This window comes from Astyanax mexicanus, chromosome 1 (assembly GCF_023375975.1).
Source record: "Astyanax mexicanus isolate ESR-SI-001 chromosome 1, AstMex3_surface, whole genome shotgun sequence".
Taxonomy (NCBI): domain Eukaryota; kingdom Metazoa; phylum Chordata; class Actinopteri; order Characiformes; family Acestrorhamphidae; genus Astyanax; species Astyanax mexicanus.
Genome location: NC_064408.1, coordinates 126,660,001 through 126,674,346, shown reverse-complemented (window position 1 = coordinate 126,674,346; position 14,346 = coordinate 126,660,001). Strand labels below are relative to the sequence as shown.

Sequence of the window (14,346 nt, the reverse complement as noted above, 5' to 3'; positions counted from 1 at the left end):
ACCACGGCCGCCAGGTAAGTCTTTTAAAGGCTACTGAAGACTATTAAAGGCTATTAGAGTGTAACCCCTGGCTCCCAGGGGTTACAAGAGGTTATTGAAAGCATTATTGGGGGGCAGAAATCAGTACAGGCTGGTTAGATAAGTGATGTGGGTATTGTCTTATAAATATTTACACATAACTTATATCTCTCCTGAAAAGCTTTTATTTTAGTCAGAAACACGCTTGTGTTTACTTTATCTGAGAGAAAGATGTTTTTTTAATTCAATGGAAAGCAACAGGTGTAGTCAATTATAAGTTTAAGATTTTTAATCCACCTCACTGTGATCTATAGTCAGTGTTCTCAAGTCACACTGACACACGCATTTCAGCGAGTTCACACGCTCTCACCTGCGCGCACCCACCCCTCCGTTAGATACAGATACAAAACCAGCGCGCCCAACCCCCGCCCCCCCTCCCCCCGTTGGACAGATAAAAACAGTGATCACACTCCCGCCGACTGCGCTCATGCAGTGGCTATCTCTATTTAAATGAATAGGATGCGCTGTGTTGGTGCCGCGCCATTTGCGTAGCGCGCTGCGCTATTTGCGTAGCGCGCGCGGGAGGGATCGTCGATCCTCTTTTTGACTTCGATACTCGAGATCGTGACCTCATTTCGATTCGATTTCGATAAAATATCGAGATCGTGACACCCCTAATACACACACACACACACAGTTTGTACTGTAACGTTTTTAATGTCAGTAAAACAGCTTATAACATTTCATATGGGGCTGGTGGTTAAAGTCTCAGGTGGGCGGGGCCGCAGTAGTAAGGCAGCGTTTGGGGTTAAACCGTAGGCCTGGAGAGTCTGGGTGTCATCACTATGACATCGCTGAGGAAATCCACTTATGATGTCATAGGCTGGACTGGATGACCCTCTGATAAAAAAAAAAAGTATGTTAGACTGTGCTGAACTATGCTGTACAGTCAAATTAATACCACAGTCTAATCTACCTGTGAGCGTCCAGGTGTTGGCGCAGGTGCCCGATGGTGTCGGTGAAGAGCATCTTCATGATGAAGGTCTTCTCCCCATCCTCAGACTTCACCCGTAGGGTCGTGACCTCAGCGGCCGAGCCGCCGGCTTCCCTGGACTCCAACCTTCATAATGAAAACAGCCTTCAGTGTAACCTTGCATTTACCCCACGACTGTCTCTTGTGGGCGTGGCCAAGTAGCGCTAATTTGATTTTGGTAGATTATTTGAGTACTGTCTTGATCTATTATAATTACTGTACATGTACTGCAATGTTAAGCTGTTCAGACTGAAACATTCTTTTTTAAATTCAGTTTAAAGAATGTAACAAAACTGCTGAAAGACTGATGCAGAGGGGCGAAAGTGCTGTAGGCTAAATGGGTGGGGCTCAACTACTGCTGTAGGCTGAATGGGTGGGGCTTAACTACTGCTGTAGGCTGAATGGTTGGGGCTTAACTACTGCTGTAGGCTAAATGGGTGGGGCTCAACTACTGCTGTAGGCTAAATGGGTGGGGCTCAACTACTGCTGTAGGCTAAATGGGTGGGGCTCAACTACTGCTGTAGGCTAAATGGGTGGGGCTCAACTACTGCTGTAGGCTAAATGGGTGGGGCTCAACTACTGCTGTAGGCTAAATGGGTGGGGCTGCAATGTACTGCTGTAGGCTGAATTGGGTGGGGCTTAACTACTGCTGTAGGCTGAATGGGTGGGGCTTAACTACTGCTGTAGGCTGAATGGGTGGGGCTCAACTACTGCTGTATGCTAAATGATTGCATCTAAATTGCTGATGGCTAAATGAATGGGATTAAAATGCTGTAGCCTGACTGGGCAGGGCAAATGCTAATGGGTGGGGCCAAACTGCTGATGTAGGCGTAATGATTGGGGTTAAATTACTGATGGTTAAATGGGTTTGGCTCAACTACTGATGTGGGTTGAATGGGTGGGGTTAAAATACTGTAGCTTGAAAGGGCAGGGCTAATGCTGACATGGGCTGAATGGGTGGGGTTAAATTGCTGATATAGACTGAATGGGTGGAGCGTTGGCTGAATGGGTGGAACTGCTGACTTTAGTTGATTAAGTAGGGTTAAATTGCTGATGTAGACTTAGTGGGTGGGACTAAACTACTGTACGCTGTATAGGTGGGGCTAAACTGCTGTAGATTGCTAAATGGATGGGGCTAAACTGTTTTAGATTGCTGAATGGGTGGGGCTAAACTGCTGCAGACTGCTGAATAGGTGGGGTTAAATGATTGTCTGAATTGCTGATGGCTAAATAAGTGGGGTTAAATAGCTTTAGCCTGAATGGGTGGAGCTAAACTGCTGTAGATTTCTGAATAGGTGGAGCTATAAACTGCTGCACTCTGAAAGAATGGCTGGGGCTATAAACTGCTGTAGGCTGAATGAATGGGTGGGGCTAATGCTGACATAAGCTGAATGGGTGGGGTTAAATTGCTGATGTATGCTAAATGGGTGGAGCTTAACTGCTGACTTTAGTTCATTAAGTAGAGTTAAATTGCTGATGTAGATCAAGTGGGTGGGACTAAACTGCTGTAGGCTGAATGGGTGGGGTTAAACTGCTGTAGGCCAAATTTTTAAGGGCTATATTGCTGATGTAGGCTGCGTGGGTGGGGCTAAACTGCTGTAGATTGCTAAATGGGTGGGGCTAAATTGCTGTGGGTGTGGTTACCTCTCTCTCAGAGCCTGTAGAGCAGGAGTCTCTATTACAGTCGCTGAATGACTCTCAGCTCCATCAGAAGAACCCTACAGACATATCCCAAAAAAAAACAACACATAACTAGCGATTTATACAGTGCTGTAAAAGAGTTTTTGCCCTCTACAGATTTCTTTTGTTTTTGCATTTTTTAAATCATACTTACATTTTTCAAATGATCAAAGATATTTTAATATCAGTAAAATATAACCTGAGTAAATGCACATATATATTTTTTAAAATAAAATTACATTTACTAAAAGAAAACAATATATCCAAACCAGCCTGGCCCTCCTGGATGAGTTGTTCATGCCCTTTTGGAGTAATTTCGGCCGGTCACTCCTGGGAAGGTTCACCAGTGTTCTATGTTTTTTCTCCATTAGTGAATATTAGTGAATCACTGTGGTTCTCTGGAGTCCCAAAGCTTCATAAATGATTTTAGAACCTTTTCCAGAATTTCCTAATTTTTCCTCGTTTTTGAGATCTTAAAGATTATCATTTAAAAACCTTAAAAAGGTTCAGTGTATGTTATTTTACACTGAGAGAGCGACTTGCTGTCGCTTCCACTGTGTTATAGTATCACTGACAGTTGGCTGTGGAATATTTAGTAGTGAGTAGTAAAATTTCACTACTGGTCTTGTTGCACAAGTGCTGCATCCTATACACTAAATATTATAGTAATGATAATAGTGTGTGGTGGTCTTACCTGCAGATGGGCTTTCAGTGAGGAGCAGATACTGATCACCTTCCCTCCTTTCACCACATTCTCCGGGAGCTTACTGAGGAACCTTTCCATTGATATCTTATGACCTGAAATTCAGGCTTTCAGTTAACAGCTGTGCTGAACTCATCAAGAGTTAATTACTTGAATTTCTTGTCTCTTAATAAAGTGTTTGAGAGCATCAGTTAAAGTAAAGTAGTGAAGAGGTAGAGTTACAGGTATACAGTGAATAGTGAATATTTCAGTAATGTTCGAATCCAGATTGTGAGAAGCAAGAACTACCAATTAGACAACCATTAATTTCTTATGGAAGGGCGTGATTTGAAGCCTCAGCAAGCAAAAAATATAGATGAGATTTTCTTAACTTTGTGCAAATTAATTATGATGAGGTTAAGTGATATTCTACACTGATTGGCCAAAAAAAATTGTCAGATCAAGAAAACAGAAAACAAGAGATTATGAGGTCCACAGCTTCTACTCTGTGAATTTTTTGATTCCTACTGTACTTTATTTATATCCCAGAAACAGTGTAAACGATTCTGAACACTTTGCTTTTTATATGATACATTTTTGAATGAAAACAGGGCAATTTGGAGGAAAATGAAGCGTGGAAGAAAGTAGTGGATAGCTCAATAGGTAGCTTCCACTGTGTTATAATATCACTGACAGTTGGCTGTGGAATATTGAGTAGTGAGTACTGAAATTTTACGATTGGACTTGTTGCACAGGTGCGCGATCCGTTGCTTCTACTCTGTAAACTTTTGTTTCCTACTGTACTTCATTTACCTCACATCAAACTATTCTCAACACTTTCCTTTTTATATGATGCATTTTTTTTAACAAAAACGGGGCAATTTGGAGGAAAATGAAGCATGTAAGAAAGTAGTGGATAGCTTGATAGATAGCTTGCTAGCCCAGTCTCAAACAGCCCACAACAGATAAATGATGACACCAGCAACATTGAAAGTATCCTCAAGTGCAGTTGCAATAAAGATAGTCAAAAATGTTATGATGGTGGAACTGGCACTAATCAGGACCACCCCAGAAAAGAAAGAGCAAGAGTGTCCTCTGTTGTACAGGATAAGTTAATCAGAGTTTCCAGCCTCAGAAACCGCAAGTTAACAAACAGCTCCCCAGATAAGATCATCTAAATACTTCCTAACAGAGTATTTTGGTTTGTTAAACACGTTTAAGTTACTAAATGATTCCTTAAAAAAAAAAAACTAAACATTGAATAAAAAGTGTGTCTAAACTTTTTGCTGACCTGTTCGCTGGCTCTGGTTGTGGTCCAGCAGTATCTGATTGGTCTCCTTCTGTTGGTCCAGAGGTTCCTCCTCTGACCCGCCCACTGTGTGACCTTTCCCCGGGAACCCGATAGGCCGCCTCCCACGAAACTCCTCCCCCCGTCTGTCCTGAATCTGCAGGGATAGTCAGGAAAACATAAGAGCATAAACACACACACCAGATCAATTATCACACTGTCAGGTTATACCAGCATAACACACACACACCTGAAAGATGACGCCATCAGGAAACCTGTCCTGCAGCTCTGAGGGGAAATATCCGTCCATCAGGTCCTGCATACAGCGCTGGAGTTCGGAGTTTAAAGAGAAATAAATCACACATGATGTGTAGGAATGAATGGTGTACACCACAGCAACCACCTATTGACACCTTAGCAGTACCCTCTGCAAGCCACTTCGCATTCTCTCATCAACTATGATCAAGTGGGATATTTGATTTGAACACCTGGATACCACACCAACCATCCTGCAATATCATAACAGCACCTTAACAACCACCAATATCATAGCATCCATCTAGAAACATTATAGTACCCTTCTAGCAACAATGTAGCACCTACCTATCAACACGTTACCAAACACCCTGGATACCATAGCTACCACCTGCCTATAATCCACCTTACAACACCCTAGCTATCACTAGGTAATTCCATAGCACCCGCCTAGCAATACTATAGCACTTTCCTAGAAACCTATCAACAGAATAACAAATACCTGGGAAACCATATCAATCACCTGGGATACTGTAGAAACTGCAAAGCAATCACCTAGTAGCACTCAAACAAACATTAAGCAACTAAATAGCAACCACTAAGCAATACCACAGCAACCACTCCGGATACTATAGAAACTGCCTAGCAATCGTCTAGCAAGGCCCTAGCAAACACTAAGCAATTCAATAGCAACCTATAGAAACTGCTAAGCAACCACCTAGTAGCATTATTGCAAACACAAAGCCACTACATAGCAACCACTTAGCAATACCACAGCAACCACTTGGGTACTATAGAAACTGCCTAGCAATCGCCTAGCAAGGCCCTAGCAAACACTGACAATTCAATAGGAACCACTTAGCACTACCACAGCAATCATTTGGGAATACTACAGAAACTGCATAGCAACCACCTAGTAGCACTCTAGTGAACTCAAAGAAACTAAATAGCAATACCACAACAACCACATGGGATACTAAAGAAACTGCCAAGCAACCACCTAGTAGCACTCTAGCGAACACAAAGCAACTAAATAGCAACCACTCAGCAATACCACAGCAACCATTTGGGATACAATAAAAAATACATAGCAACCACCTAGTAGCACTCTAGTGAACACAAACCAACAAAATAGCAACCACTTACCAATACCACAACAACCACCTGGGATACTACAAAAACTGCTCAGCAACCACCTAGCTGCACTCTAGTGAACACAAACCAACTAAATAGCTATCACTTAGCAATACCACAAGAACCACTTGGGATACTATAGAAACTGCCAAGCAACCACCTAGTAGCCGTATGGCGAACACAAAGCAACTAAATAGCAACCACTTAGCAATACCACAGCAACCATTTGGGATACTATCATAACTGCATAGCAACCACCTAGTAGCACTCTAGTGAACACAAAGCAACTAAATAGCTATCACTTAGCAATACCACAGCAACCACTCGGGAAAATATATAAACTGCATAGCAACCACTTAGTAGCACTCTAATGAACAGAAAGCAACTAAATAGCAACCACTTAGAAATACCACAACAACCACTTGGGATTCTATCGTAACTGCATAGCAACCACCTAGCAAGACCCTAACAAACACTAAGCAACTAAATATTTGTTAACTGAATAAATGTTTATACTTCTCTACATCCAATCACAATCAGATTCTCTCTATCTGGATGAAGAGATTTATCTGGATAGGGGTTTTATTGAACAATAAGAAGCCGGAATGAAAACCAGCTGAAATGAAATAATAACGATTAACGAGTCTATTTTTAAAATGTAAGTAGTAGAAAGTTCAGATAATTGTCTGAAAATACAGTAAAGATAACCAATATTTTTACCTAAGTAAGGTAACAAAGTATTGATACTTCATTATTTGACACTACTGACCAGTTTAATTATAAATATATATGAATATTGATATTAAACTGATGCTGGACCTGAGTGCTGGGGTCCTGGTAGGAGCGGAAGGGGCCGTTAAACATCACAATGCCGTTTTTGTAGAGCTGCAGAGAGACCGGATCTGGCCGGGTCAGTCTGGCTCCTCCAGGAACTGAAGTCACACAGGACTCGCCCTCTCCGGCCAGGATGTTCAGATCCAGAACGTTCTGAACAACCAGGTCAAAGTTCACCGAGAATCCTGGAACAACAGAAGCTCCTGTAAACAGATCAATTTCTGAAATTAGTACTGTACTGTAGCTGTGATTATGAAAGTATTATAGATACAATTGCACATTTAAATCTGTTTATGTAGTTTAGTTTAGTTTGTACTCAGTTGGATCCTCTATGCTGGATATAAGATGACGTAAGATTGAAACAGTTGGGTTTGGAGGAGGTTCTACAGGTACTATATGGATCCTGCAGCACATTTACCAACAGATGTTGTTACAGCTGGGCCTGTAGATCCTGTAGCTCTACACTCGTAGGTTCCAGCTCCACAAATGCTGGATGAGGAAGTGCTACAATCAGGTGGAGACGTTCCTGTATTTCTGGGAAACTCTTGCTGTGTGTGGGTGAACATTATCCTGCTGAAACATGCTGCTGCTATTAGTTGGACGTTCTGCCATAAAAGGCAGCAACACATCTTTCTGCAGGATGTTCTGCACAGATCACTGAGATCACTGTTAGTGTTCCTCACATCACTACTAGCGGTGACTGATTGTCATTGTATGACAACAGAACCTGGATTCGAACAGAACCTGGATTCGAACAGAACCTGGATTCGAACAGAACCTGGATTCGAACAGAACTTGGATTCGAACAGAACCTGGATTCGAACAGAACCTGGATTCGAACAGAACTTGGATTCAAACAGAACCTGGATTCAAACAGAACTTGGATTCGAACAGAACCTGGATTCGAACAGAACCTGGATTCGAACAGAACCTGGATTCGAACAGAACTTGGATTCGAACAGAACCTGGATTCGAACAGAACTTGGATTCAAACAGAACCTGGATTCAAACAGAACCTAGATTCGAACAGAACCTGGATTCGAACAGAACTTGGATTCGAACAGAACCTGGATTCGAACAGAACCTGGATTTGTAGCTAGTGATGATACAGTTGTAGTCAGTGGAAGTAATAGATGGTTTCTCATTTATGACACAACGAAGGAAATGGTGACTGGTGGACGGCCAGTTGAAATGACCATCCTGCTTCTCATGTGCTTTATTTTTTTAACCAATAAGTGTATTTTATAGAAACACACTGTAAAAAGAACCTACCTGGCCGGTAGGTTTACTCAACTTAATAATATAAGTTCTCCTGACTAAAACACAGAATTACTTTTTAGAGTGCACTTATCCCAAACTTGCGAGTGGTAACATAACACTCTACTCATCACATTAGAAACCTGTTCTGATACCTGGTCTCCACAGTTGGTCTTCTGAGACTGCCTCCTCAGCTGCATCATCATCATCATCCTCACCGTTCCCAACCCAGATCATTCCATAATCATTCAGAAATTTCTGAGAATAAACAAAAAACTCATCATATCAGAGCCAGCCAGACTTTATCTGTGTAATTTAATTTAATATATATATATATTTTGATTATATTTCTGTATTTTCTTAGTTAGAGAACTTCTGGCATTTTTTTATATTATAATATTTCATGTTACTTTATTAGTTTTGATAAGTTACTGTTGTTTATTAAATATGTTACATTTTTATATTTTACTAAATAAAACATTTGCTTTTATTTTGTTGCAGTATTTCATTTGTCAGTGATTTATAGAAAATTGTCAGTATGGTGAAAATATACCCTAAAATTATCATGATATTTTTTTTTCGGCCACATTGCCCAACCCTTACTATATACTCACCTCCATTTCCCACACCTGTCTCTGAAGCTTACTGCACTTTTCAGCCAGGTGATCCTCTTGCCCATTCCTGTCCCTCCTCCCTGCAGACACAGTTAGAAGATTAATCACTGTTACATTCAGCACATATTCTCATCTACTCAAATAAATCTTATTATTCAGAAATAAAATTATATAAAAAATGATTTTAAAGTAAATTATAGTGATTTTACTAAAGCAAAATTAACTTACAATATATAATCTACCTGCTGAACACAGGTGTAGCAGTGTGTTATCTAATAGTTAATTATGTGCGGTATGGCCAGAGGTGTGAAGTAATGAAATACAACTATAAATACTTTCTTCCATTACTTAAGTAGAAATGTAGGTCATCTATACTTTATTGGAGTAATAATTATTTTTTACACTTTCCCACAATTATCTGAACTTTCTACTCCTTACCTTACATTTTAAAAATAGCCTCGTTACTCCTGTTTTATTTAAGCTTGTTTTAATTCTGGTGTTGTGCCGAATTCAGCACCCCCACCAGGAAAAGCACCCCCTCTCTGAGCATATTTTTAACTTAAGGTAAAGTGCTTTTATCAAGAAGACGGTTCGTATGTGCTGCCGAGAGAGGGTGCTTTTCATGGCGGGGTGCAGATTTTGGCACTATTATGGTGCTGAATTCAACACCCCCGCCATTAAAAGCACCCTCTCACGAAAGAGGTTGCAAGTGACATGTTTTTATTTTAGCTCAGAACAGCATCTTGGGTATTTTCATTTTTTTTTTTAAAGTTAAAGCCAAGAAGATGTGGGTGCACGCTGCCGAGAGAGGGTGCTTTTCCTGGCGGGGGTGCTGAATTCGGCACAACACCTGCTTCTCATCGTTCAATAAAACTCCTATCCAGATAAATCTCTCCATCCAGATAGAGTGAATCTGATTCTGATTGGATGTAGAGAAGTATAAACATTTACCATTCCCACTCCCTATTGGTTTATACTGTGATCCATCACACCTGCACATGCCCCGCCCCCTCCACACACACACACTCCAGCAAGAACATAGCAGACGTATGTAGTCTAGTATGAAGATGATCCGTGCAGAGACTCAAGAGAACTCCAGTTTTACAAACTCTAGTCCAACTAAACTACTTTAATATATTTACATTCTACTGTATATAAAATACATTCATTTTCATACATGTGCATATATGCAGCTGAAACACTAAGGAACAGCCTAGTGCATTCCAAATTTACTATCAACATTAACATTTTAATATTTTATCATTATAATCATTATATTATATTATCTTTTAAAAAAATGTGTTTTGGGGAGGGGGGGGGGGTGTAGTGCACTTCTTTTACTTTTATACTTTAAGTAGTTTTTAAACCAGTACTTTTACTTCTACACTTTTACTTAAAGAGTAAAAAGCTTGAGTTGATACCTTTTCAACTTCTACAGAAGTATTTTATTAAACCCTAAACTTCTACCTACAGAGTAATACATAGAATATACAGGTATGTTTACTTTCATTTTACTAGTAAAATGCATAGTTTTACTTTCCTAAAATGAAAGGAATATCCTGGTCAACTGGTTAGTTGCTATTTTTAAGTCATCCCTATTCATTGAGGACATATTGTTCAGGTATAACAGGTGAGCTGGAAGTGGGCGGGCTCTCCAGAAACTGGCTCTGGAATGGCCAGGTTGGTCCTGTTTTGACTCCGCCCCCTCACATCACCTTGTTCCCTGTAATGCCCTGATTAGAGTGGAGGTAGGCTGTTCGGTTCTGTGTTTCTTGTGCCTGGTATTTGGGTTTTTGAACCGGTTTCCTGAATTCTGATGAAGTTCTGATGAAGTTCTGATGAGGTTCTGCCGGTTCTGATCTGCTGCCATGTGTCCAGCTGCCACCAACTCGATGGAGCTTAAGCAGGTAAGAGCTGATTGCAGTAAACTGTTAGTATTTAGTGTATTAAGTATACTATACTATACTAATAAACTAAGCTGGTTGTCCATCATTGAGTTGCTAAGCATCTATGTGGTTGCTAGGTTTCTTAGCTCTGCTTTTTCAGGTGGTTAATATGGTGTTGGTTTAGTGGTTACTAGGTGTTTGCTACGCCATTGGTGTCCCAGGTGGTTGCTATGGTATTACTAGGGGGTTGTTAAGGTGCTGCTAGGTTGCTATATACTGTATCTATAAGTACTATAACCTGAATACTTAATTCTCTATACTAGGCTTAATTTATAGGATTATACTTGCTATTATTTAGTTAAATATAATTTAAGTGATAATGTACACTGCAATAAATTAGTTTTTATTAAATTTATTAAGTTTTAAGCATGCTATACTATAAATCCAGCTTAAATAAAACAAAATAAAAGCTGGTTGTCCGTCTCTGATTTTGACCAATGTAAGGTATTTGTTTGTTTGAGATGGCTGCTATGGTGTTACTTAGTGGTTGCTAGGTGATTTCTATGGCATTGCTAATTGCTTGTGTGGTGTAATATTTTAGCTGGTCTACAACCATGATTAATCTGACCAATATAGAAAAAACAGTATAACAAAATTTGACCAGCATGAGTAAGGGGTTGCTATGGCGTTGCTAAGCAGTTAAATGGTTGCTATAGTCTTGCTAAGTGCTTGTTATGGTATCCCATGTGGTTGTTATGGCATTCTAGGTGTTTGGAAAGAGGTAGCTATAGTATCTCAGGTGGCTGCTATGGTGTTGCTTAGTGGTTGCTAGTTGTTTGCTTATCACTTACTATAATATCCCAGGTGGCTGCCATGGTATTGATTAATGGTTGCTAGGTATTAGCTAATCGCTTACTATAGTATCCCAGGTGGCTGCTATATTGTTGCTTAGTGGTTGCTAGGTGTTTTCTATGGCATTACTAACTGCCAAGTGGTTGTTATGGCATTCTAGGTGGTTGTTATGTGGTTGCTATAGAATCCAAGGTGGCTGCTATGGTGTTGATTAGTTGCTAGTTGTTTGGAAATTGCTTACTATGGGATCCAAGGTTGCTGCTATGGTGCTGCTTGGTGGTTGCTTGGTGTTTGCTTATCGCTTACTATCCTAATCCTAGGTGGCTGCTATGGTGTTGCTTTAGTGGTTGCTTGGTGTTTACTATGGTTTTGCTCATTTCTGTTCAGCCTGTTGACCAGTATGACTAAACCTTTGGTGCGTGGTTGCTATGGTATTGCTAAGTAGTTGATGGGTATTTGCTATAGTTTTTCTTGGTGCTTGTTACCATATCAAATGTGGTTTGCCATGGCTGCTGTGGTGTTGCTATTTGCATGCTATGGTATCTCAGGTGGTTGCTGTGGTGTTGCTATTTGCTTGCTATGGTATCTCAGGTGGTTGCTGTGGTGTTGCTATTTGCTTGCTATAGGATTACAGATGGCTGCTGTTGTGTTGCTATTTGCTTGCTATGGGATCTCAGGTGGTTGATGCGGTGTTGCTTAGTGCTTACTATGGGATCTCAGGTGGTTGCTGTGGTGTTTCTATTTGCTTGCTAAAGGATTACAGATGGCTGCTGTGGTGTTGCTATTTGCTTGCTGTAGGATTACAGATGGTTGCTGTGGTGTTGCTATTTGCTTGCTGTAGGATTACAGATGGTTGCTGTGGTGTTGCTATTTGCTTGCTGTAGGATTACAGATGGCTGCTGTGGTGTTGCTATTTGCTTGCTGTAGGATTACAGATGGCTGCTGTGGTGTTGCTATTTGCTTGCTATGGGATCTCAGGTGGTTGCTGCGGTGTTGCTTATTGCTTACTATGGTATCTCAGGTGGTTGATGTGGTGTTGCTAACAGGATTTTACCTTGCAGGAGTTGAAGTTTCTCCTCCAGAACTGCTATTCTTTTCATCTTATAGAGATAAACACATTGGATTAAATTAAAAAATGCATAAACACATTATATCGTAACTTTACTGTTGAGTATGTGTAGCTTTAGAAAAATAAGAGACCACTTAATGATGAATCTATAAACATAAAGCCACACCTTGCTGTTGATGTCCAGAGCCTGAGTCTTGACCTTCTTCTCTAACTGGCCCAGTCTCTTCATCATACTGGACATCAGCTCAAAATCACTGGGACAGTCTGGGGGGTTAGATTAAGCTGTTAATGTACAGATAGAGTCAAAAGTCACCCTTTTATTTCAGGGATGAAGGGGAAAAGGAATGAGGGGCATCAAAAGTGTAGGAGCTAAAATGAATCAAAGCCCCCACTATAGTGACTTAGAACAACATTTATGGAATTGGTTCATTACAAAAAAATATTCTGTTTATTATTAGTTTAATCCAACTAAAGGTGATTATAAAGCCCAAACATGTTATTCTAAATTACATTTACTGTTATTAGAATAAATTATGCATGCAATGTCTGAATTATATACATATGACAACAAAAAATATCAATTATCACCTAATATTTAAAATAATATAACAACAGATTTAATTTTGTTTTATAGAGATTTTTGGCAGCAGTTAATTTATAAACGTTAGATAACTCAAACCCTCCCTGTCTGTTAGCATAACAGACATAACCTGAAGAGATTATAAGATTGCAATTAATGCAAATGTAACGCAAATGCAAATTAATGCACATTTCAGAATCCAGAAATTCCCTCTGGGATCAATAAAGTATATATCTATCTATCATATATCATCTATCTATTTGTAACCAGTTGGACCCAGCCAGCATATAGTCTATGTACACTGAGCAACGCATTATACACAACTATATTAACTTGCTCTTATAGCCTACAACACTGAGACCAGGCAGTTAACCAATGAAACACATATATGCAAATTCCAGGACAAGGCAGTCCGTGGGGAATGACTACACACTGATGATGTGTGAGAGATGGTAGGACACGCCCAATGTGCAAATAGTGTGACCAACATCCAGGTGAAAACCCCTGCAGAATTGCTCTGTAGACCCCGTTCAACTAAAAAGAGTCGAACTGAGCATGTGCAGTAGTGCAGTAGTGCAAAGTAGTTGGCTTGACCTCAACTAGGGTTCAACTGAAATTTGTAAATTCTATCAAAACAGATTATTTATTCAGATCTACTTTTAACAAGAAATTTAATAAAGTTGGTTTAGGTAATTCGTTTTCTATAGTTTACAGTGCAATTCAATATTTTTTGTTCAGCTGAATCACATTAAGGAGAATTTTTTAAGTTTTGCTTTTTTTACAGTGAACTAATAATAATCTTTTTTTTTATATAGGACCTTTTCAAAAAAAGGTTTTAAGTGCAAGATTTCTTATAAATCCTGGTTCCTGTGTGAGAAGTTGCGCAAGCACATTCCAGAGAATCCAGGACCTTTAAATCAGCAGCAATGCTAACGTTTCAGCTCACCTTCTTTAGGGCTCCTTCGCTGCATGACCTTTACCTTTGACCTCAGTGATGTAAGGTTCCCCGTGGTTTCTGGCTTTGGCTGATCCTGAGGAAAAAGCTCTCCAAGCAGCAGAGCTTCATCTAATCCATCCAAACACAAACATCATCCACTTTAATATCATCTCAAATTATTGACGTGTTCACATTTCTACAGGAAAATGGTCCAAATATCTACAACA

General features: G+C 40.0%; 2 protein-coding genes across 3 annotated transcripts in view; one reads left to right on the top strand and one right to left on the bottom strand.

The window, feature by feature from the left end:
* Nucleotides 1-714: 714 nt before the first annotated feature.
* Nucleotides 715-14,346, bottom strand: part of LOC125784828 (UBX domain-containing protein 11-like) — a 15,879-nt gene continuing 2,247 nt past the window's right edge. Inside the window, exons 3-14 of the mRNA XM_049468631.1 lie at nt 14,129-14,248; nt 12,769-12,866; nt 12,588-12,633; nt 8,796-8,875; nt 8,337-8,439; nt 6,910-7,127; nt 4,952-5,029; nt 4,705-4,858; nt 3,426-3,529; nt 2,696-2,769; nt 995-1,138; nt 715-918 (exon numbers count right to left, since the gene is read on the bottom strand). Of these exons, the coding sequence (XP_049324588.1) occupies nt 762-918; nt 995-1,138; nt 2,696-2,769; nt 3,426-3,529; nt 4,705-4,858; nt 4,952-5,029; nt 6,910-7,127; nt 8,337-8,439; nt 8,796-8,875; nt 12,588-12,633; nt 12,769-12,866; nt 14,129-14,248 (1,376 nt within the window). The 3' untranslated portion in view covers nt 715-761. The remainder of the gene's footprint in view (nt 919-994; nt 1,139-2,695; nt 2,770-3,425; nt 3,530-4,704; nt 4,859-4,951; nt 5,030-6,909; nt 7,128-8,336; nt 8,440-8,795; nt 8,876-12,587; nt 12,634-12,768; nt 12,867-14,128; nt 14,249-14,346) is intronic.
* The window catches only part of LOC103042549 (calcium-transporting ATPase type 2C member 1), a 185,594-nt gene continuing 181,839 nt past the window's right edge, over nt 10,592-14,346 (top strand). The window contains exon 1 of one of the 2 annotated variants that reach the window (XM_049468592.1): nt 10,592-10,702. In XM_049468592.1, coding sequence (XP_049324549.1) covers nt 10,664-10,702 — 39 coding nt within the window. In that variant the 5' untranslated portion in view covers nt 10,592-10,663. The remainder of the gene's footprint in view (nt 10,703-14,346) is intronic. The other variant, XM_049468591.1, reaches the window with a different exon arrangement.